The sequence below is a fragment of the Cyprinodon variegatus genome, unplaced genomic scaffold (assembly GCF_000732505.1).
Source record: "Cyprinodon variegatus isolate N-32 unplaced genomic scaffold, C_variegatus-1.0 Scaffold1658, whole genome shotgun sequence".
Taxonomy (NCBI): domain Eukaryota; kingdom Metazoa; phylum Chordata; class Actinopteri; order Cyprinodontiformes; family Cyprinodontidae; genus Cyprinodon; species Cyprinodon variegatus.
This window is the reverse complement of record NW_015152111.1, coordinates 24,666-46,735: the sequence shown is the minus strand read 5'-3', so window position 1 is coordinate 46,735 and position 22,070 is coordinate 24,666. Positions and strand designations below refer to the sequence as shown.

The 22,070-nt window shown below is 35.3% G+C and overlaps 2 protein-coding genes across 2 annotated transcripts in view; both read right to left on the bottom strand.

The window, feature by feature from the left end:
- The window catches only part of plaur (plasminogen activator, urokinase receptor), a 31,151-nt gene extending 26,285 nt beyond the window's left edge, over positions 1-4,866 (bottom strand). Inside the window, exons 1-4 of the mRNA XM_015404174.1 lie at positions 4,821-4,866; positions 4,477-4,596; positions 4,250-4,396; positions 3,928-4,035 (exon numbers count right to left, since the gene is read on the bottom strand). Coding sequence (XP_015259660.1) covers positions 3,928-4,035; positions 4,250-4,396; positions 4,477-4,596; positions 4,821-4,866 — 421 coding nt within the window. The remainder of the gene's footprint in view (positions 1-3,927; positions 4,036-4,249; positions 4,397-4,476; positions 4,597-4,820) is intronic.
- A 5,159-nt stretch (positions 4,867-10,025) lies between these two features.
- Positions 10,026-21,588, bottom strand: smg9 (SMG9 nonsense mediated mRNA decay factor). Its single transcript, XM_015404175.1, has 13 exons — positions 21,313-21,588; positions 20,216-20,290; positions 19,788-20,022; positions 17,921-18,018; positions 16,272-16,384; positions 15,240-15,351; positions 15,062-15,157; positions 14,846-14,931; positions 14,541-14,647; positions 14,332-14,439; positions 11,771-11,896; positions 10,723-10,867; positions 10,026-10,147 (listed from the first exon to the last, which is right to left on the bottom strand). The coding sequence occupies exons 1-13, from the start codon at positions 21,457-21,459 to the stop codon at positions 10,069-10,071; spliced, it is 1,527 nt and encodes a 508-aa protein (XP_015259661.1). The 5' UTR covers positions 21,460-21,588; the 3' UTR covers positions 10,026-10,068.
- Between the last annotated feature and the right edge of the window lie 482 nt (positions 21,589-22,070).

Here is a 22,070-nt window from a genome sequence, read left to right as displayed (position 1 = left end):
TACAACAAAGCAACAAACAGAACTAACCAAAGCATTCATTTATTGCACAACTTGTAGCACCAAGATTAAACCCTTTTAACCAAGATGTATAAACTTATTTGTAAAGAAGCTTAAGCAGCCAGATTAAATGAATGGTAAATGGAAACCAGGCAGAGTTAGGCAAGTGAATAAAATTAACAATGAAGCCAGCTCTCAGGGCCATGATCATGACACACGGATTAAATGGGAGAAATGGAAGTACGGATGGATATTCAGATCTAATTAATAAAAAGGAGTGATCAGACCTTGGAGAGCTCCTGCATTAAGTGGACGGACATGAATCATGGCTCCATCACAAGAGATGTCAATTGAAACGAAGGAGAGGTTTATCAAACTCTTAAAAGAGAGAAAATCATCATACGATGTTGCAAAATATGTTGGTTGTACACAGTCAGCTGTGTCTAAAATCTAGACGAAAAACAAACCAAATAGGAAGGTTATTAAAGGTAAGTAAACTGGTAGACCAAGGAAGACATCAAAGCGTCAAGACAGAAAACCTAAAACAATATGTTTAAAAAACTAAAAATGCACAACAAAACAAATGAGGATCAAATGGGAGGAAAACCGGAGTCAACGTCAGTGTCCTAACTATAAGAAACTAGCTGAAGAAAATGGGATTTTTCTAAAAGAAAAGCTCAACGAAAGCCATCATTAACACCTAAACGGGGAAAAAACAAGGTTACAATGGGTTAAAGCCGGGCATACACTGTGCAATTTTTTTGGTCATTGCACGCAGCTACAGGTCACACTGTACGACGAAACTGCAGGGTTTATGTGCAGCACGACGCTCTGGTGCGATCTACCTGCTCACACTGTACGTCTAAAAACCACGTCAGACTGAGCTCCCCAGCGAGATGGAACTACTCTGACTCGTCTATCCGGAAGCCAAATGAGTAGAAGAGGAATATGAAGCTCACTAGAGTGAAACGCGCCACCTTGGCAATTTGTGCAGTTTTGTGCTGAAAGCCCTAACAAGAAAAAGTGATGACGTATTTGGACAAAGACATTACTGAGCAAACGTGGCAACTACGGACTGTCAATTTTACAGAAACACCTACATTTCACTCGTAACCCCGCCATGCCTCTGTGTTTATATCCGAGAGGAAGAAGAAAAAGAAGAATGCTTGTTTGCGCATACTCACTGAGCAATTTGCCCACGACAGTCAGAAGAAAACCAAACATGTTTGATTTTCTGCCGATCTCACGATTCCTGATCGGGAGGTGGTTGTGAGAGGGTGATCGCCTCGTTACCCCCTGTATACTACCTGGCGCACGATCAGGCTGAAAGTTGGCTCGATTGGAAAAGTCTCGCACGACTGAAAAGTCGCCCCGAAAAGGGCAAAAAATCGCACAGTGTAAGCCCAGCTTAAGGAAAAGCAATGGTGGACTGTGGATGACTGGATAAAAGTCCTATTCAGTGATTTATCTCGAATCTGCATTGAGTTGGGCGATGATGTTGAAACTTTTGTTTGTTGCTGTTCCAATGAGACTTTTAAAGATGACTGCCTGAAGAGCAGTGGCAGCTGGTCAACAGAGGGCACTAGGATGCTGCAGGGTTTCGTTGTACAGTGTAAGTTCACAGCTCACGGTGTATGTTCTCACACTATGCGGCCCGACACTCTGATGCGATCTACCTGCTCACACTGTATGACTGTAAACCATGTCTGAATCAGCTCCACAGTGAGATGGCGCTACTCGGACTCATCTATCTGGAAGCCGAACGAGTTGAAAGGGAATATGAAGCTCACTAGAGTTAAATGTGCTGCCTTTGCAATTTGTGCAATTTGTTTGCTGAAAGCCCTAAAAAGAAAGGGCGACAACGTATTTGGACAATGACATGGCTGAACAAATGTGGCTACTACGGTCTGTCAGTTTTACAGAAAGAACTCCATTTCGCTCACACCCCTGCCATGCTACTGTGTTTTCATCTGAGAGGAAGGAGAAGAAGAATCCTTGTTTGCGCAAGCCCAAAGAGCAATTTGTCCAAGACGGTCGGGAGAAAATCGGACATGTTTGATTTTCTCCCGACCTAACGATTCCTGATCGGGAGGTGGTCGTCCCCTGATAGCCCCAACGCATGACCTGAAAGTTGGTCTGATCGGAAAATTGTTGCATGACTGGAAAGTCATCCCGAAAAGGGCTAAAAATTGCACAGTTTGAGCCTGGCTAAAGTGAAACCTTCTTTTGGGGGAGCAGAACTCTGTTAAAATAATCCTGAAGATTATTAGAAACTGGTCAGAAGAGGACAGGATTGTGAGGAAATACTGTTATTTCTTCACATTCTATGCCTATGTCAGCACAAGGTCCAAAGTATGAATATGAGAATGTGTGGAACTATTCACATTTTAAACAAATCCAATAGTCTCTAAGATAGTATTAAATGCATTAAAAATTTAAGATAGCATTAAAAATTTTATGTCAGCCTGGATGTTAAAGTCACCCACTATGATGAGCCTGTTAGTATTTAACACCAAATCAGATGAACTCTGAAAATTCCTTTAAAAATTAAAACTAATAACCTGGTGGAGGTATACAAAGTTATAAAAAGAAGAGGTTTTCTTGCTTTGCAATTTGGATGTGGGAAACTAATTGTTAAATGTTCAAAACAGTTGTAATTATCAACTGCCTTTGGAGTAATCAGTAAGCCAGACTGAAAGATTGTTGCTACTCCTCCTCCTCGCCCAGAATTTCTGGGTATGTGAAACTTTAAATAACTAGAAGGAGTTGCCTCATTTATTCTCACATAATCCTCTTGCTGCAGTCAAGGAAAAGATTAAGAAAACATGAAAGATATGAAGGAGGACCTTATTTAATGCTATCCATGACAAGAGAAATTAATGTGATGATGTAATTTCTGCTTAATCTTGTAGCCAACTTTTCCTCGAAAGGCCTAAAGGGTTTCTATAACAGTTGCATATATTTTGAGGGACATAACCTAAGAGCACAGTAACTACCATATAAAATAGGTCTGTGATACAATGCAATGTTGAAATAATGCCAAAGAAGACACATTAACAAAATCTTACACTTAAAATCTGATTTAAACTCGTTTTATCTCTCTGACATTTGGTGTGTAACTTTGGCATCACGAGGGACAATTTTAAAAAACAACGTTTTAGGGAGCACTCAGGAGCTATTTGGTTTTGCATATAATATTTAGGAAATAAATTCAGGAATTACTTTTACTACAGCTACAGTTATATCATGTTTTCAGATACTTTAATTTACATAACAGGTGTGTGTGTATTCAATTTTTGTGGATTGTTTAAAATTTCATGGCAGGGACATAACATATCCTCCATTTCTGGAATAACCCCTAAAGTGAATATATATAAATATCAATTGCCAAAACATTCTGAAAGTTAAAATGCAAAGTAAATTAAATATGGTTCATCAGACAACTGAATGAGGAATCTGTATTTATTACTTCTTGTCTCTGGAAAATTACTTTTCAGCTTTGTAACAATTCTTTTAAAAAATCAAAACACATTGAACTTTATTACACATTGAACATAATTCAAACAAATTTGTAACAAATACGTTTTTGCATCTGCATCTGTGTTCATCCATTAACTATGTAAACAAGACTAAAAATAACAGTGATGTGGGCAAAAGGAGCAGGCCGGCACTTGCACTGCTGGCGCTATTGCAGTAGTCACCCTGGCAGCAGCTGCTTCCCAATCCAATATAATTTTGAAAGAGCACAGAGGGATTTTCTGAGCACATAATCTTGGAGGCACAGCCTTTCAGGGTCTGGACTTCCCCTGCTACATTTACTGAGAAGATGAAAACAAATATATTAATGTGGTCCACTTCTTTAATCTTAGAAGCTCATGACATTTATTAAAAGAAAGATGTGGAACTTAGAAAATAAAACAGATGTCTCACTTGTTGAGGTGATGCAGTAGTCCTGATCTCCCTCACAGTTTAGAGTTTTCATGCACTGATTTCCTTCACAGCTGAAGCACTTTTTTCCATTTGGAACAAAGTTGGGCTCTGAAACACAACAATTTGGGGATTTTTACATCATGTAGTCCCAGTTAAACATAAAAAAAAACACACATTCTTCAAACTGCATGCAGTTCTTAACACAAGAATCTGTTTAAAATGTGTGGATGCTTTGGACAAAATAAAAGTAAATTGTAGATGCAGAATATTTTATTCATAAAAGTATTGGTTAAAAAACAAAACTGGACAAGTTTCAAATTACCAGATGCGTGCTGGATGTTGCAAAGCTCTGAGGAGCAGCACTCACTCACTATCACAGTTTTGTCAGATCCAAAGTTGACTGAGCCTCTAATGCAATCTCCACGCAGAGCACACATTTTGGCTTTGATCTCTTTGTCCTTAGAGGCACCTACAAAATGTACAAAGTAGAACTAATAAACGAGTGCCTGAAAGGTGACTGAAAGCAAATTGTGATCATACAGTTTATACCTGCGTATGTTACCAATCTCATTGCTGCACATAGATTATTTGGTGAGGGACATTCCTTTGCTGTGTCAATGCAGGTTTCAGAGGTTCCTGGTACACACTCGAAACATTTCAGGGCATTGGCTGATAATAGATCAGGTCAAAGGTATTAAAAAGTACTTTGAATCCTTTCTCAAATATATTATTTGGAAAAGACAAACCAAATGTTTTTAAAATACTGAATAACATGCAGCGTAAATGCAGAGACATTGTCAATTAAAAGCCAATTACAGTACTGGTTATTGAAGTGCAGTAATAAAACATAAAAAAAACATATAGAACAAAATTGCATGGGTAAAAAAACTTACCTTTTGAAAGAAGCAATACCCCAACAACCAGTGTGACCAAATACATTTTGTTAGTATCAGCAAATAACCAAGCCTTTCTTTGATTTATATATGTGGCTCACTTTAGCGGGGCTTGTCTTTTGGTTTTAGACCACACCTTCATCTCTCCTGTGTTTTGGTGAATACAAATAGTTTTAGAGTTAAAATATACAGGGAAGGCTTTGTAAATCATTTAATCAAAGAAAAGAAATGAAGAAAAGCTGTAATTCAATTAGCCCCCAAAGCGGTATCACATAACACATGTTATTTTGAATAATTCTCTTTTTGGTGTGCCTGTTAGTTTTACGTGTACAGATATGTTTTGGTTTTTCCACTTAGCAGTTGTGTAATCTGTTTCTTTTCTATAATTTCAGATAACAGTCAACTGCTTTGTTTAAAACCTGTCTTAGAAGTTCACTGGCGATGTTCTTATGGCTTTATAGTGCACCTGAAGGAAATTATTATCTACAACAGTATATCATAAAATTGAAAAAACTTAAATTTAATAAAAAATGGAAAATCTTTATACAGTGTTATCAATAGTTTTCAGAGCCCTACTTTGTAATATGAATGAAGACTGTGTTTAAGTGTAGCTCATCTCTATGCAATAAGTTTAGCATGGTATGATCATTGTGTTGTACAAAGTGAGGAATGTTAAGCGATTCAAAAGTAATTGACTTTATGTAACACAGCTAGGAATTCTGCTAACTTTCCTTTTTTATAATTTCTGCAACTTTGAACTGAGATATTCATCAATGATAACCAGAAGATAAAGTGGACATTGTTAAAAATTAATATATGTGGACAAGACTCTTAATGAACACATTAATAGGATAACATCCAGAAGGCACTTTGAGGAAAGAAAGGAAGGGTATGTTTTTCTTTGATTATTTTTTTACTCTTAATCTCTTTTAGCATCTTGTGTAAGCCTTTACTAAGGTCCTGGTGCCTTCTGAGTTGATCATCTCCCCTAGTGGTCTGGAGGACTTCCTTCAAGCAGTGCTAATTATTAGCTTTCCTTAAAGCCACAGTGGGTAATTTTCAGCAACATCTAAGGGTTTAGACCAGGGGTCGGCAACCTGCGGCTCTTTAGCGCCCCCCACGAAAATTTGCGTCATAGCCATAGAGATCAGTGGTCCTAGCCTGCAACACTCGTTCAGCATGGCTCGGTGCCAGGTAAACAAAGGGACAGGTGTGTCTCAGGCCATGGATCCCAAAGGGAAAAAAAGGAAGATATCTGATCAGAACACAGGATTCATTTGCTTTCTTTATCAGTGCAGAAGGATTGCCTGCATTTTTGCTTTGTAATGAGAGGTTGTCAAAAAAATAAGAGTACTTTGGAAAGGCATTTCCATGGAAGGCATGCTAAATTTGCAGTCGATCACAAAGTTGGGAATGAGAGAAAAAGTGCGATTTTTTGAGAATTTCCTTCCTTCAGAGAACATTTTTGTTAATGACAAATTTCAAATATCAGTGAACTGTATTAAGAAAGATTTTGTAATATTGTTTATCATGTATGATTATGTATAACCCCTCAGTAGATCTGTTCTTTCCACAGTTTTGTATAATTTTCCTTATTTCATGTTTTTCGATATTAAAAAGAAAATATGCTGTTTATATTTTTTGCTATAAAATTATTTGTTTTGTGTAGTCTTTGGAATGGTTTCTGCTATGACGAAACCTTACATGCAAAATATTTTAAACATTTATTTGTAATTTTTTTTTATTTTCAAACTTTTCTATATATTTTCCATAACAAAATAATTTGGATATGCATTTTTAATGCATTAGCTTTGATAGTATATCATTCCCCACGTAGCCTTTGTATTGCTCTTGTTTTTTTATGTTTTTTGTGTAATATTTATTTTTCTTAGTTTTTCTTTCTGATTCGCCAACATACATTTTTTAATACTTCTTGCACAATGTCTGATGACTTTGTTGTTTTAGCTTTTATACAACGTCTGTATGGATATTTATTCTTCTTATAAGCATTAGATGCCTTTTAAGTTTCCCAAATTTACAGAGAAAGTTCTACACAGTTCTTTTTAAACAACCTAAAACCCCAAGTATGAAAACCTTAAAATAACATAAACTTTACCAAAACCTCGTAGAACTCCCCATACTGTCTTTTTTGTAGAATTAAAGCTTAAAAAATGTAGATGGTAACATGCAGTAAAATGGTCAAATCTTACCAAACACCCTTTGTAACTTGTAGGTAAACTTACTAGGCCATTAAGTTTCCCAGAACTTTAATGATTCCTGTGGGCATAGTTGGAACTATTATCATTTTAATTACCCTGGGTTTCATAGACATATGAAAATGTATATATGCATTAAAAGATAAAATATATTTCGAAGGAACATGTTTGCCAAAGAACGGTTTCAGACACCCTTAGCAGCTAGCACTACTATCAAATGTTTGACATAACTGATCTTAGCTGATGCATAGAGGCGTGCCGTTATCTGGATGTTGTTGTGGGGTTTTTGGTGAACTGACGGAGGAGTCATTGCTGTGCTCTTCAGATCATTTTGGTTGGTTGTCCAAGGTTTTCAAAGTGGTTTAGTAACACTCTCCCGGCTGGTACATCTCAATTGTTGTCATCCACTTGTGAAAGTAAAATCTTTTGGGCTCTTTTTGTCATAAAGACAATTACTATTATTGCAACATTGCAAGACAGGACACTGTTAAAAAAAATAATAATAATAATTACGTTGTCATTTGCTCTTGAATTTCTTTTGATCTTTGCCTGGAGATCTTTTGATGGGTCATTTCTTGGTAGAGAGCAGGTGGGCCAGTGATCAATTGTATTGAATTTATGTGTGATAAATGACATTACTGTTTAAACATGGGGGCATTCACACTTATGTGTGTTTGGATTTTTCTCCTTAATAATAATTTTAAAAAGACTAATTTTAAAAGGTTGCCTTCTAACTGCAATTGGTCAATATTGCTCTGGAAAAAGCTTGTTGTGTCACAAAGGAGCTCTTAAGATTATTAACTTTAATTTAAAAGCAAACATCAAATAATTTTTCACCAGTTTAGGCATTTAGGAGCAGATGCGTAAATGTTGAATGTCAGACAGGAATTTATAAAATATTTCAACATTGTCTGGCCTTTCCATCCTGTTATGTTTTTAAAACCAACTGCAATAAAGCTTTTATTGCCCAGATTAAAAAGTGGAGACAAATATCCTTTCAAAAAGGGAAATGAAATACCTAACATTCCTTTCATTTAAAAGGACATTTTCGTAACCATTTTATTTGCGTTCTAAACCCTGTTCAGACACATTTACCTTGCTTGGGCAGGAAAAACTACACAGAACTAGAGCAAATAAATTATTTTTTTCAGATGAAAAGGTTTAGACTGTAGGAGGTTTTCCTGCAATCCTTTTTTTTTTTTTTGCTTCATGACTGTCTTACTGCCAAATCTACAGTTTCCTCACTGTATATCATATGATCTTTAAACTTTATATATTTTTAAACTTTGGTGTATTTTTTATTTTTATTTTTTTGAAAATTCATGGAATTAAAATAAACATGTGACTGATTGTGAAGTAGAGGGACATTTTAAATTGTTTTGTATTTTTTGCAGCTATCATGATTACAGTTTGGCTCAAAATACACATGTAATACAGACATAATTAAAAATATTTTTTGAAAAACTAAGCATCTTTGGAAGACTTAAATTGTGAAAAAAAAAAAAAAAACAAGAAAACATATGGGTAAAGACCTGCTGTGTCACTGCTGTGAGATAATCAAAGAAGGAAATATCGCCCTAAAGAGGATCCTGATGATTGGGAAATATAGAAACAGCTAAAAAAAAAAAAAACATGTTTAACACACCAGAAATGCCAAATTTAGGATTTTATAAACTGGTTCCAAGAATCCTAATTATTCCTGGAAAGATGTAATTATTTAATAGGTAAATCTGATGCATTACAAAAAGGTTTATCAATAATAGCTTTACTTCTGGTCCAATGATAATTGGAAACACTTCCAGTCAGCTCTTCTTCATTTTACCCATTTCACCTAAACATAGCATGTTCTATGATACTATGAACTGCTTTGTGGCAGCTAGTTCTGATGGCGTTGAGGCCAAATTTATTAAATATGCATCTCCAGTCCTCCATTTGTCTTTGAGCAATCTTTCCAATGTATATTTTGCTATGTGCCTTCTAAGGGGAAATGTTCCACAATTCCCCTTCAAAAAGGAAATGATCTGTATGATAAGGACAACTGCAGAGCTGTCTTAATCTAAAACAGAACTGCCAAAGTCTTGGAAAATATTATTTTTAAATCGGCCATAATAGTTCACAACATTCCTTTTTATATATCCCTACATTTTTTTTTTGTTAATTATGATCCACTTACTACTCATACTCATAACATCTGATTTAAGATTTAACAAAATTATGTAAATTTGAATAAAATATTAAAGTTATATGCACGCAAATTCTGGTGTTTCAAAGAATGAGATATAAAACAAACATAACATACAAAAAAAAAAGTTTGGGTTTAATGAACACTTCAATTTTTTTTTGTTATAAAATTTACAAAATCAATAGTTACAATATGTAGAATAAGTTAAATTAAGGTATAGTGTTTATACTGGCAGATTAAGTAGATGGAAAATGACATTAAAAACAATAAAGCTCAATGGTGAATATTTCTTTACCTCGAGATAGATTTTATTATGTGGAGTTACTCACAATGCATGGAGCAGCCAGAAATGTTACCCAAGAGTAGTTATAATTTATTATATTCTTAAGTACAAGCAAAAAAATCTTATTTTAAAGAATCTTTCTTATTATATTTTAACAGATAAACAATGCAAATGAATCATTAAAAAGCCACATATTAAATTCACATTAATGCCTATAAGAGAAGATGAACATAAAAGCCTGATGTACTGTTGGCATAAGAACAGATATCAAACATTGTTTTGTGATGTCAGACATTTTGAAACGGTTTTATTTATTCATTTTTTTTTTATCATTTGTTTTTCTCAAACAAAAAAAAACATACAAAAAGATTTGTATTTTAGCAGAGAATATGTAGCATAAATTTACACAAGCACAGATTTCTAAAATATTCACCACTGTGCTTGGTCCAAAGGTTTAAACTTCGTTGTTCATCATTTGAGTGCAGGCGTCTCAAAGGAAACAGCTTTCTTGTCACTTTTTTTTAATCAAAATAAAATGTCACTGTACATCAGTAATTTTAGATGGTGCTAACAGAGGAGGCGGCTATATTCAGAGAGAGCTGAAGACTTTTTAACTCCATCCCAGATACGAGCAGCGTAGTGAAACCTGGAAAAAATAGATAAATAAAAAACAAATAAACAAAGGGAGAGAGAATTATGTTATAAGTGAAGAGATTGGAAGATCTGTAGCTTTATGCTGATACTAAATGTGGTTGTCATTCAAAAACTAGTAAAATGTGAGTCACTAGAAACCCAATATTTCCTAATTAATATCTCAATGCTGACTTGTAGAAATTTTGATTGTTCTACTCTACAGTGAAACTTTTTTAGGACAAATTAAACATTGGACATTTTGGGCTCATCTTTTCAGTCTTTGATTTCTCTGTTTTTGCATAAAAGAAAATTAATAAATAAAAATATGTAACATTTTAAAATCAAGATACAACACTGGCATATTGAGAACCAACTGACAGAATAAAAAAAATACAGAAATAAATAAATGTGGATTCAAAAAATCGGTGTACCTCAAAATACAACAACTAGATAAATAAACGCAGTATTTAAGTCATACGAAGAAATAAATTAATACATCTCTTTTAAAGCAACACTTGGTACGTTTGAAAACAAGGTTGACCTGTAATTGCTGTTCCTCCATTATGACATACAGTGTGAGATATTTACCAGTTTTTCTCAGTGAGAATTGTGTGAGACAGCTGACAGCGAGGCATGGCCAAGATTTGGCTGCGGAGCTTAGAGACCATGGTGGAGAAGGTGGGATGACCTCTGTAACCGGGCAGCAAAGAGAAGAGCGGGTATGTCCCTGTCCCTAAGAAACATAGGAAATCATTTAAATCCTGTTTACTTCCAGCAAACAAGCTGTGCAAACAGAGGGGCACATGTTGGACTGTTTTTTTTTTTTTTTTAACTCAAAGCAAGTCAGGCTAACAGAAAAGTCCCTATTCCTGATTTAAGGCAAACATTTCTGGAGCAAATGTTCTGGTTCAGGAGCAGAAAAAGAGTTAATAAGCTGCTGGGAAGAGGCAACACTACCTTCAGGGCAGCAGACAAAGAACTGTCGAATACTAAAGCATAGAAATGAAAAAGGTAGCGGAGGGCTACAAAACAAAAGCAGAGGACCATCTGACTATAAAAAAAGGTCAATGATGTGGTAAGAGTTGCAGAAAATTTCCAACTTCAGGGGAAATACAGAATAAGTCTCATATGCTGATCCATCAGTGGCTGAGAAAATGATCCACTTCTCTTCCTGGTTTAAGGTTAGTTCTCTGGCATCAGTGCCTTCCAGTCATTTAACCCTAATCAATATGTCTACCATGCAAAAATAGGCTGAGGATGCCATCACCGTGGCATTATACCGTTATTTTTTAGATTTAGAGGACATTTTATGTTACTACCTTTGAATTTATTTATTTTTTTTAAACGAAATACAGAAGCAAGCCCCTGTTATGTTATAAATAAAAGCTATTCAAATACCAATTATAATGGTCTCTGTAGCAAAAGTAATTCCTAAATATTATTCAAAATCGCAAACAGGTCTTGAACACCTTTTAAAACTGCTTTCTGTTCTTTTCCCAAGTTACTAATCAAATTCAACAGATAAACCTACTTTTAATTTAGATTTCTTTCGGTATGATGTTGAATATGCATCTACCTCATAATTGTTAAAACAGTGTAATAAAGGAACAAAATGTTACTTAAACAGTTTACTAACCTGCTTTGTTCAGGTTATCCTCTCCATCATTTTCTTGAACCGGAAGCAGAAACATGTTGACCTCAGCATCCAAATATTCCTGCACCATTCCTGGAAAGATGTTGCAATCCAACATGGATAGGGTACCTGGGAAATGGGCATCATGTTTAATGATTAGTTTGTGTTTATTGGGGATTGTACAATTTACAGTCATGATTTTTTTAACCCAACCTTACAGACCTGAACATCTTGGGCTAAATGTTAGATGCTTTCATAAGTATTCCCAGTAGTTCAATATCAAATGGCTGAAGTATCTAAAAGACAACTGGGCTGTGCTTGGGGCACTTTAAGCTTTCTGAATATTTATAACTGAGGTTCCTTTTATTATTAATATTATTTATCAGAGTAATAAAGCCATTGCTTTTATATTTGAGTTTTAAAAAACAATCATGCAACTGTGGCTTACCATCACGTTACAATACAATACCTCAGCTTATACTGCGTTCAGACCGAATGCGGGTCTTTTGTGTTAGGTAATCTAGTTTACATGCTAATTTAATGGTTGATGCAACTAAAGTGGCTTCAAGACATCAAAGCCACAGGTTTTAAAAAGTGAGGAGAAATGATTTTTATGTACAAAGAAAAGAGACTGAGCTCTGATCCTTATTACTCTTCTGCAAAAGTGGGTAGAGCACACAAAAATTGTACTTAAATTGCCTTTAAAGAAATTAGTGTACTAAGAATTAGTAAAAAGGCTACTCAAGTACTTAGTAACTGATCTACTTACTACTCATATTCAAAACAACAGATTTAAGATTTAACAAAATTATGTAAAATTAAACAAAATATGAAGTCTTATGCATGCAAATTCTGGTGTTTCAAAGAATAAGATATAAAATAAACATAACATAGAAAAAACTGTAGGTGTGATGAACACTATTCAAAATCATTTTTGAGAGTAAAACTTACTAAATCAATAGTTAGAATATGTAGATTAACAAATAAAAGTATAGTAAAGTAAGGCAGACTTAGCAGATGGAAAATAACTTAAACCAATAAAGCTCAATAGTGAATATTCCTTTAAAGCAAGATAGATTTTATTACGTGAAGTTACTCACAATGCATGGAGCAGCCAGAAATCTTAACAAAGAGTAGTGATAATTTATTATATTCTTACTCAAGAACAACCAAAACTATTTTAAAACTACTCCTGAAAGTACATTTTTCAAAAAATTACAGGTAAAAATAACTGAGTAAATGTTACTAGTTACTACCCACCTCTGCTCCACTGAAACATTTTCTTACTGAACTGTGGTGAAGCGGTTTATAAATATTTACACTAACTAAAATGATAAAGCTGCCAGCCAAAAATAGGATTTTATATTCAATTGCTTGCCATTTTTACCAGAAATCTAAAAAATAAATAAATAAGGCTTTCCATTCATTTTCCGGGGCTATGGATAGCAACAGGAAATCCCAGACAACCTAGCCAGCCTTGGAGCGCCTTCACTGGGGACTCTGAGTGATGTGTGGGTGTCTGCTGCCCAGAACGAGGCCAGAATATTTAACTAGAATCCTAATCTTGATGAACTCACTCACCAGATGATGTTTTTCAGCTGGAATTTCTCGCACAAAAACATTCCTAAAGTATTTTTATTTTCAAAACCACAATAAGAAAAGTAGTAATAATAATTGAACTTTATTGATTTCACATTGGAGAAATGTACATCTGCATTTATCCCATCCCCTTGAGGAGCAGTGGGCTGCCATCGTGGGGTCCCCGGGGAGCAGTGTGGGGTTAAAAGTCTTGCTCAGAGACCCAGAGTGGCAGTCTGTAGGAGGGGAGCTCAGGATTCCAAGCTCTATGCCTTAACCACTAGGCTGCCAACTCCTCCACTAAAGCAAATAAAGCCAAACACAATCTAGATTGCGATGAAGGATTAGATCAGCTCAACAATTGGAGCGTTGAGCATTCAGCCTCCAGAGAGTCTAACTTCAATAAACACAGTTGCGTGTGTTTGGTGAGAACGCAGGACAAATTTAATCCCTTTCCTTTAAAACAGAAAGCAAATTTGCAAAAGTATATACAAGTTATTAGTTCTCTAATCATAAAAAAGATGGTGAAAATAATTACTGAAAAAACAAATAAATACAAAGTTTTAGGAAACGTAAATATTCTCTGTGTGTCTGCGTGGGTTCTATTTGGGTTCTCGGGTTTTCTCCCACATTCCAAAAACCTTCATGTTAGGTTGATTGGACATTCCAGATGGCCCTTAGGAGTGAGTGTGTTTGGTTGTTCATCTTTGTGCGTCTCTGTGTGGACCTGTGATGGACTGGCAGACCGTCTGGGGTGTACCCCGCATCTCACCCATTGACTACTGGTTTAGGCTCCAGTCCCCCCCTCTGCGACGCCATTTAGGGAATACGGGTTACGATAACGGATGGAGGGGTTCGAATAAATTATTCTGCTTCACAATCCTATAATATACTAATAAATGTATTCAGTTTATTGCTTAAACTGGTTTCTTTTTATTTATTCATGAAACTGATATTTCTAGGAAATAAATTAAAGAGTCTGTCACCTTTATATTTAAGATGAGAATGTGCCATTAGTTTGTCCACGACCATGTGCATGTTCTTAAAATTTCTTGGACAGAAATCCTCTCTTCTTGACTTATTCTGGAGAAAAACTAGATAAGAAAAAAAAAAATAAAGGTGAGAAATTTTTACTTCCATAATATGAATAAATCTGGTTGGTATGGGACGGTGTGATTGTGCCGATTAGCCCCACCTATATGAGGATAGTACTCTGCTCCATCATCACTGCCAGAGGAGCCAGAGCTGTCATGGCTTGCAGATGGGGTGGAAGGCTTGAGCATCTCAGCAGTCTGTAGAAACCTACCAATAAACCAACAACCATTGATAGTTTAATGTACGGAATAAAACCTCAAAAGATGCAAAATACAATACTTAGTGCTCTTTTTAAAAAAAATGGAGCCTTCAGGTTGTATTAAGACCCACATTACCACTAAATTATCTTCTTTTAGATTTTGGGTAAAGCAATAAAAAAAAAAAAAAACACAAAGAAATGCTAACCTGTATAGGTTTATGTCAGTAAACCAGTCTTGTACCACAATAACTACGTGGCATACCGTAAACAGGAAGGCTGCGATCTGAAGAGACTGTGGGCAGATTTTAGTAAAAGAGTCAAAATATGACTTATATAAAATAACAAATCTAATCTTTTTTTAGATGAAGATTATGACTTAGGTATATAATTAACCTAATGGTCTCAACGGGACAGATACAAACCTGCATTTCCACATATGTGTGAGGAAGGTTGTACTCTGGAGGCAGCTTTCGATCATTGTTGATAACATGGTCAAGTATAAAGGGGCTGAGAATAGGCTGAAAACAACAACAACAAAAAACATCCGTCATCGGCATGTTCTGAAGCATCGACCAAAGCATGTTTGAACAAACATCTTACCTGTGTGTCCAAAAAGATGACTCTCTCCTGAGTGATGAAGAAATCAATACCTGAGCTCTGATTCCCTCCTCTCTCCTTTATCTCTTGACTCTGGGCTCTGAAGACGTAACTCCTGCACAGAACAACAGAGTTTTTCACTAACAGTGAGGTTTATTTTAGGTGATTAAAATATAAACCAATTTTATTACTATAAAACATTTTGTGCCGTAAAGGAATCACATTCTGCTTCACTGGCCAAATAAATCAAATTAATTAGGGATGAAACAACTAATCGGTTTAATTGATTATTGAATTAATGGTCAACTAATTTAGGAATTGATAATCGTTAACTGCAGTATGGAGAATGTAAAACATGCCTTTCCCTGACACAGTGACCTACTTAGAGCAGTAATTTAATCAAAATTGTAAAATAATATACAAACATTCTGCATTTAAGATAAAAAAGCATTTTTGTCTGTCAGTATGCTCCATTCAGAAATCATCAGGTGGAAACATTTCTGTTTCACTTGGTTTAATTTCGTAAAAAAATCTTCTTTAAGGAATCTTTGGCTCTAAAAAAATAATCGACAGATAATCGATTTGCAAACTAATTGTTAGTTGCAACCCTAAAATATATATATATACACAATATATTAAAACACATAAGGACCATGCAGTACCGCACCCCACAAACCTGTTACTGTCTTATTTTTCTGTGGACTACACTAAAAAAAACGTTGATATCTAAACAACCGTACATAAAATCGAATACCAGACGTAGGAAACAGGTACAAGTTGCTTATTCTTTGACAACAATTTATGATTCTTTAGGAAGGTAACAAAATGCAGTGAATTTAAAAAAAATTATTAATGAAAATCCAGAATTATGTCCATTAAATAAATACATTTTTAACTGAAGCTTTTTACAGTCCTGGTATTTGATCGTCTAATTACTGACTTCTGAAATGACCGTTACAGTGTATAAAGAAATGAGTTAGAAATAGAACGCAGATTAAATGTCCATCATATTCTTGGTGCCATCATCAAGCTTACCTTTGATCTTCTTCAGGTGTGTTTGCAGATAATAGTGACATAATGGTAGATTTGCCAGTTCCCTGCAGGCCAATGACTCCCACTACCAACATGTCGGTCTGGTCCCTCAGATACTGCAGCACGAAAAAAAACACAAAAAACACAACTCCTTCTAAGTTGATTTAAAAACCTTTGCAAACTAATTGTTAGTTGCAGCCCTAAAATAAATATATACACAATATATTAAAACACATAAGGCCCAAGAGTGATTCAGACACTTCAGATCAGCTCAGAGAGAAGACAAAATGTTGATCTTAGTGAGGATGAGTGGTTGATCCTTTTGTTGTGAGTGGTTGATAGAAAAACATAAAGAAAAAAAAAACACAGACACACACAAAAGTGTTTCTAGTAATCAAAGAGACAAAATAACCCAGTATATTTTTCAGACATGCCTTAAGATAATTTTAACATCATGATGAAACTTCAGCAAAATCAAAGTATTGTCAAACAGCATCAAAAGTTAAAACCATCCTTATTTACATCCTAATCATTATTATCATCATTTTTATTTGCTTATTGATATGTTTAATCACATTAGCCGCCACTTTACCATCACATCTATTCATTGTCAATGTGCACTCATCTGTCAGCATTTTACTGGGATTGACTGGCTGCCTTAAGAGGTTGTACTTGACAAAACAGGTACAATAAAATGAAGAAAAGCGGCTTGAGAAAAACGAACAGGAACGAGGAGCCGCAAAGCTCTTGAAAGAGAATAGAGGAATGTTAAAGGGGAACATTTGCTCCCAGCATCGCATGAAGAACATGGGGGCCTTTGAGGTGATGTTTCCAAGCAAATGCATCCATATTTCTGCATTTACATACCTGCCTGGAAAGTGATAAGTGCTACATGCAACAATCAAAGGGCTGAAAAGATATGGCAACACAGAAACTACATTCCAGATAGCTTTTTTAGGTTATAAATACTGAAACCATCATATATAATACAGCAAATTTTTAACTCTTTTACATATTCCTTATAAATAGGTTAGATTGTAAATCAATGTACTTTAGCTTGTATACATATTTGTTTTCTGTGACTCTTCACAGTTCTTTTAAAATGCTTATTATTGAATTTTACAGTCAATACTATTGAAATTCCTCCTTTTTTACATTTTATTCATGACTTTTCAATAGTTTTAACATTAATAATTTTATCTCATCAAAATTATGTAACTAGCTATCAGCTACTGAGATTAGTCTTCCTCTATTAGGGATAACAGAGTTAATCTTCACCCCATAATAACTGCGTTATTGCTAAAAGAAGTATGTTCCTGTTAATTTCAATATTTAGTAGTGGACTGGCCTAACTGCTCTCTATGCTGCTGCGATCTTTCCTGGTTAAGACAATCTTAGCCTTGCTTAAAGTTCTGCTCACTGCTACTAACTAGAAGACCTAGGGTGCTTTGTAAAAAATACATAATCCTGGATTAAAGTATTTTTCACAAAGCACCCCAGTATTAGATCATAGAATTCCAGAAATTGAAAGTTTTAAAATGCTGCCATTGAGAGCTCCTTTTAGTCCCAAGATTCCTTATAAATACAGGACTCCACCTTTTCATCAAAGCGCTTCATTTTGATGTTCAACTCAGTAAAAAACAGCCACTCACCTCCATGGCACTGTCACACCAGTTCATCTGGTCATCAACCAGCTTAATGCTGTGCTTCATCTTTTCTGGATGGAGGAGTTTGGACTGACCGACCATGGCTGGAAGTCACAAGTAAAACAATAAATGTTCCTTTCTTTCACACAAATTTTTTTTGTTCAAAGTAATAAAAGTCCTTTATTGAATCAAATTATACATTTATATGCCAAATAATTGACAAGTGTAGTAGAGTAATAGGGAATGAACAGATCCATAATGCTGATTAGGTATGATTCATTCATTCAAAGATCTGAGTATAAAAACATATTAGATTTCAATCAGTGAGACTGAAGGGTTCAGATTTGTTTCTGGTACATTTCTCTCTGAAAACCTGCGAAACATAGTTTTCCTAAACGTCTTAAAAATGAAAACTTACACTGGCAAAGACACAGTACTTTTTTAAACTGGCCTCAAACACTAAATAGAATCCACTATTCACTGTGAATCTAGGTGAGTTTAAGTCAAGTATCATGCCTGTTAGGATGTTTCTCATGCTATGATGTAGGGCTGCAGCTATTGGCTATTCTAGCAATCAAATATGCCTCAATCAAAATACATTAATACATGTTTTAAATGCAATATAAATGGCTTTAAATTGAAAGTTAACTCAATTTAATAGTCAGAAGTGCAAGCGTGTTTATGGAGGAAGGAGGTTTTTTTTAAAACTCGAATTCAAAATTTTAGCTCTGAGGATGTTCTTTTAGTAAATAGTATGTTTTACAGTTGACATACTTCAAATAAATGATTATTTATTAATTAAATAAATTACCTTTTAATTAATTAACCATGATACTTACAATTAATTGTTTCAGCCCAAATATGATGGCCAGCCTGTTTATTACATGCAAAGTACAGCGGATCCTTTTGAATACATCAATATACTTTAAGAGGTTATGATGCCAAATAAGAACTATTCTCAGTTGGTGTATTTTTAACAAAACAACAATCTATGGCTGCAACTAAAGATTATTTTTGCAAATTGATTTATCTTTCGATTGTTTTTCAATTAATCGATTAATAATCGGATAGCCAAACATTCCTTCAAGATGATTTTTTTTTTGCAAAATTAAACTAAAACTTATAATACAGCATATTGATGGACGAAAACGTTTTTTTTTTGTTTTTTTTTATCTTAAATGCAAAATGTAAACTTTTTTTTTACAACTTTAATATAATTGCTGCTCAAGCATGGTTGCTCTTTTAGCTAAAAGCACATTTTAGAGGCGCTTTACTCCATTTAACGATTAATCGATTACTAGATTAGTTGACGATTATTTCAATAATCAATTATTCATGATTAATCTGATTAATTGTTTCAGCCCTACAACAATCCCAAACATAACAGTAAGTAAGCAGAATCTAGTTTCCATGTTGATAGAAATAACATGAATGATGATGAAAGATCTTAATTTAAGAAAAAGCTTTTTCTGTTAGGGTGGATGAGCACCTTCTGGAGACAAACCAAGTAATGCTGAGCAATGAATGTTCTGTGTTGGATTACCTGCTTACAGGTGCTAGTAGCTGTTGGACTCCGATTTCAAGAAGTTATTAAAAAACAAATGTGATTAAAACAAGTAATAGTTGAGAGGTTTAAAGTAAAGTAGCATCTTTACGTATTTACAAATGTATAGATCAAATATTCACGTTAGTTTTACACCCTACATTTCATTTTCCTCACTTCCACTTGAGAGATAAATTGTTTGCATTTTGTTTCCGTTTTTGTTTGCAGCAGAAAGTGTAGTATTAATGCATTTGACAAGATGGTGGAAAAATCTAGAAATATTTAACATCCCTGCAAAAGAGAGCAGGTTTTGAAGTTTTAATGACTCACGGTCCACAGCATTGCCTGATGCAGAAGCCCCCATTCCTCGGTTCTGAATCTGGTAGACAGGTTGTGTGGGTCTCTGCCCTTCCCTCTCCATCTTGGAGGGTCCGGGACCAGAGGACTGAGCTGCTGTATCTGGAGGTGTCCCTGGCTTCCCTCCATCATCCCTGGCTTTCATTAGCATGATTGGCTTGTCCAGAACTGGAGCTCCGCTGACGGGTGCATTCTGTGAAGGTTTGGCCTAAGAAAAAGATCCAAAACCACACAACTTATAAAAGCTGATCGCCTGGTATAAAAGCAAGAACAACTTATAGATTACCCTGCGATGTCTGAGTAATGAGACTAATTATATCATATAACATTACTTTATGAATTCAAAAGCACTGAAGCCACTTACTCTTTAAAAGCAGCTTAGTAAAACTAAAATGACCCACCCTTTCACCTGGAGGCTTTGCAAGAATGATGGGTGTTTTTTGGATGAGGGGTCCTGGTGGATCCTCACTCCCATCCTAAAAATCAAACAACAGCAATAAATACATTGTAACTAGTGATGTTATGAGATGAGCCGAGGCTTCGAGACGTGTCGAGTAATGGAGGGGGCGTTTCCCCGAAATGTGTGTCGAGGCGTGATTCATTTAGAGGAGGGGCCAAAATTGATGACGTCGGAGGCCGTGATATTACGTGACCGCTACGGGATAGATTCTAAGAATAGATTGGATGTTTTTTCCAACCAATATACGGTAGTTGCACAAAACTATTTTGGTTAGAATAAACAATGTAATGATCAAAATCTGAGCAAGCCACTGGACACAGTGTTAACATGTTAGTGTTAAGTAATATTTTCTCCATTGAACAGTCATCCACATAAGTGTCTGTAAGACCCAGATTCCCTCTCCAGAGGTTGATGGTTCAAGACCTTTCTTTGACTTTTGAAAGTTGCGGTTATACTTAATTATTTTGGCTAATTAGACAAATTTGCATTGGCTTGCCCTAATAAAAATACAGATTGGGTAGAAACGCTGACAAATTACATTGGTTTAGCCAACAGATTGGTTTAACACAACTGCCAACCTGATTAAAACCAAAAAATGTGGGGAAAAAACTATTATGTTTAAATAAAAATGACTAACACCTTTCATTTTTCTCATTATTGGCCAATTTGCACAGACACTTTCACTGTCTGTTTGAGTTTATTTCACTAAAATGGCAGAACAACTGTGCACTTTAAATGATTTTTCTAAGAAATTTTACACTTACAAAAGATTTTATTATACACACCAACCATTAACAATTTCAAAGGAGCTTAAAAGGGGGTAAAAAAGAAAAACAACCGCAAACAAATCTGATTTTATTACAAATTCTAGTTCTGCCCTCCACCAGTAGGTGGTGACATGTTCACATGGAGCCTCATGAACTGTGCAATTTGGCCAAACGGTTCAATGCCTCATGAGGCCTCATCTCAGCATCACTAATTGTAACTATTAATCATATAAACATATACCTGGTTTTTGGAGGTGTGTATTTATCTTACCCTTCGTTCTCTCGGTTGGTATTCTCGGTCACGGCTGGGCCCAGACAGATTTTGTCCAGGGGGTCCAATATCTCTCTCGCCCCGGCGTCGCCTCCTCCTCCTACCCTGCCCGTACATCCCGGGCTGGCTGTGCCCGGACTCTGACATGTTCAAAACTGTGAAACTTGCAACACCTAATGGTGGGATAGACGTTAAAACAACTACTAATTAGGTTTTGGTAAGTGTCGATGTGACTCACTCTCTTGTAAATAAATATAACAAATACTTCCGGGTAGTGTGCTCGTTTTGCTACTCAGAGCTTACCGTAGTATTACGAAGGGGCGGTAGTATATATTAACCACTTACTGGGTTAGGGTCTCCGCTCGCGTGCACAACGCTATGCACCTTAACTAACAAGATATTTGCCGTCCAGCAAATAAGGTTGTATCGAAAACTTGTTCCTTTATGTTTAGTTCCGCTCAGTCGGAATCGCATCATATATTGATCTCTTTCTTTCTTTTTCTTTGCTAGTGTTCATTGTTTTAAGCACAAATGCTTATAAATACAAAATAAACGTAAACAAATTAAGAGATCCTTTGAATAAAAACGATATAAATTACTCAGTCAAATTTTAGTCTGTTGGGTTTTAGACGTCTAAACCATATTTTGTGACCATTTATGAATCAAGTGTCATCTGCTGCGGAATTTCCACACTATTCTGTTGAATGTAGAGACGTGTCCTTATCTGACTTGATTTATGTTTTTCTTTTGCATAAAAC

Bases quoted from the DNA above. Each gene is read 5' to 3' on its own strand.
- smg9 (XM_015404175.1), bottom strand. From the start codon at position 21,459: ATGTCAGAGTCCGGGCACAGCCAGCCCGGGATGTACGGGCAGGGTAGG. The intron at 15,158-15,239 runs GTAAGATGTTTG...TGTTGTTTTCAG, and splicing joins TCATCTTTTTGGACACACAG to CCTATTCTCAGCCCCTTTAT. The intron at 10,868-11,770 runs GTTAGTAAACTG...TATGTTTCTTAG, and splicing joins GGATAACCTGAACAAAGCAG to GGACAGGGACATACCCGCTC.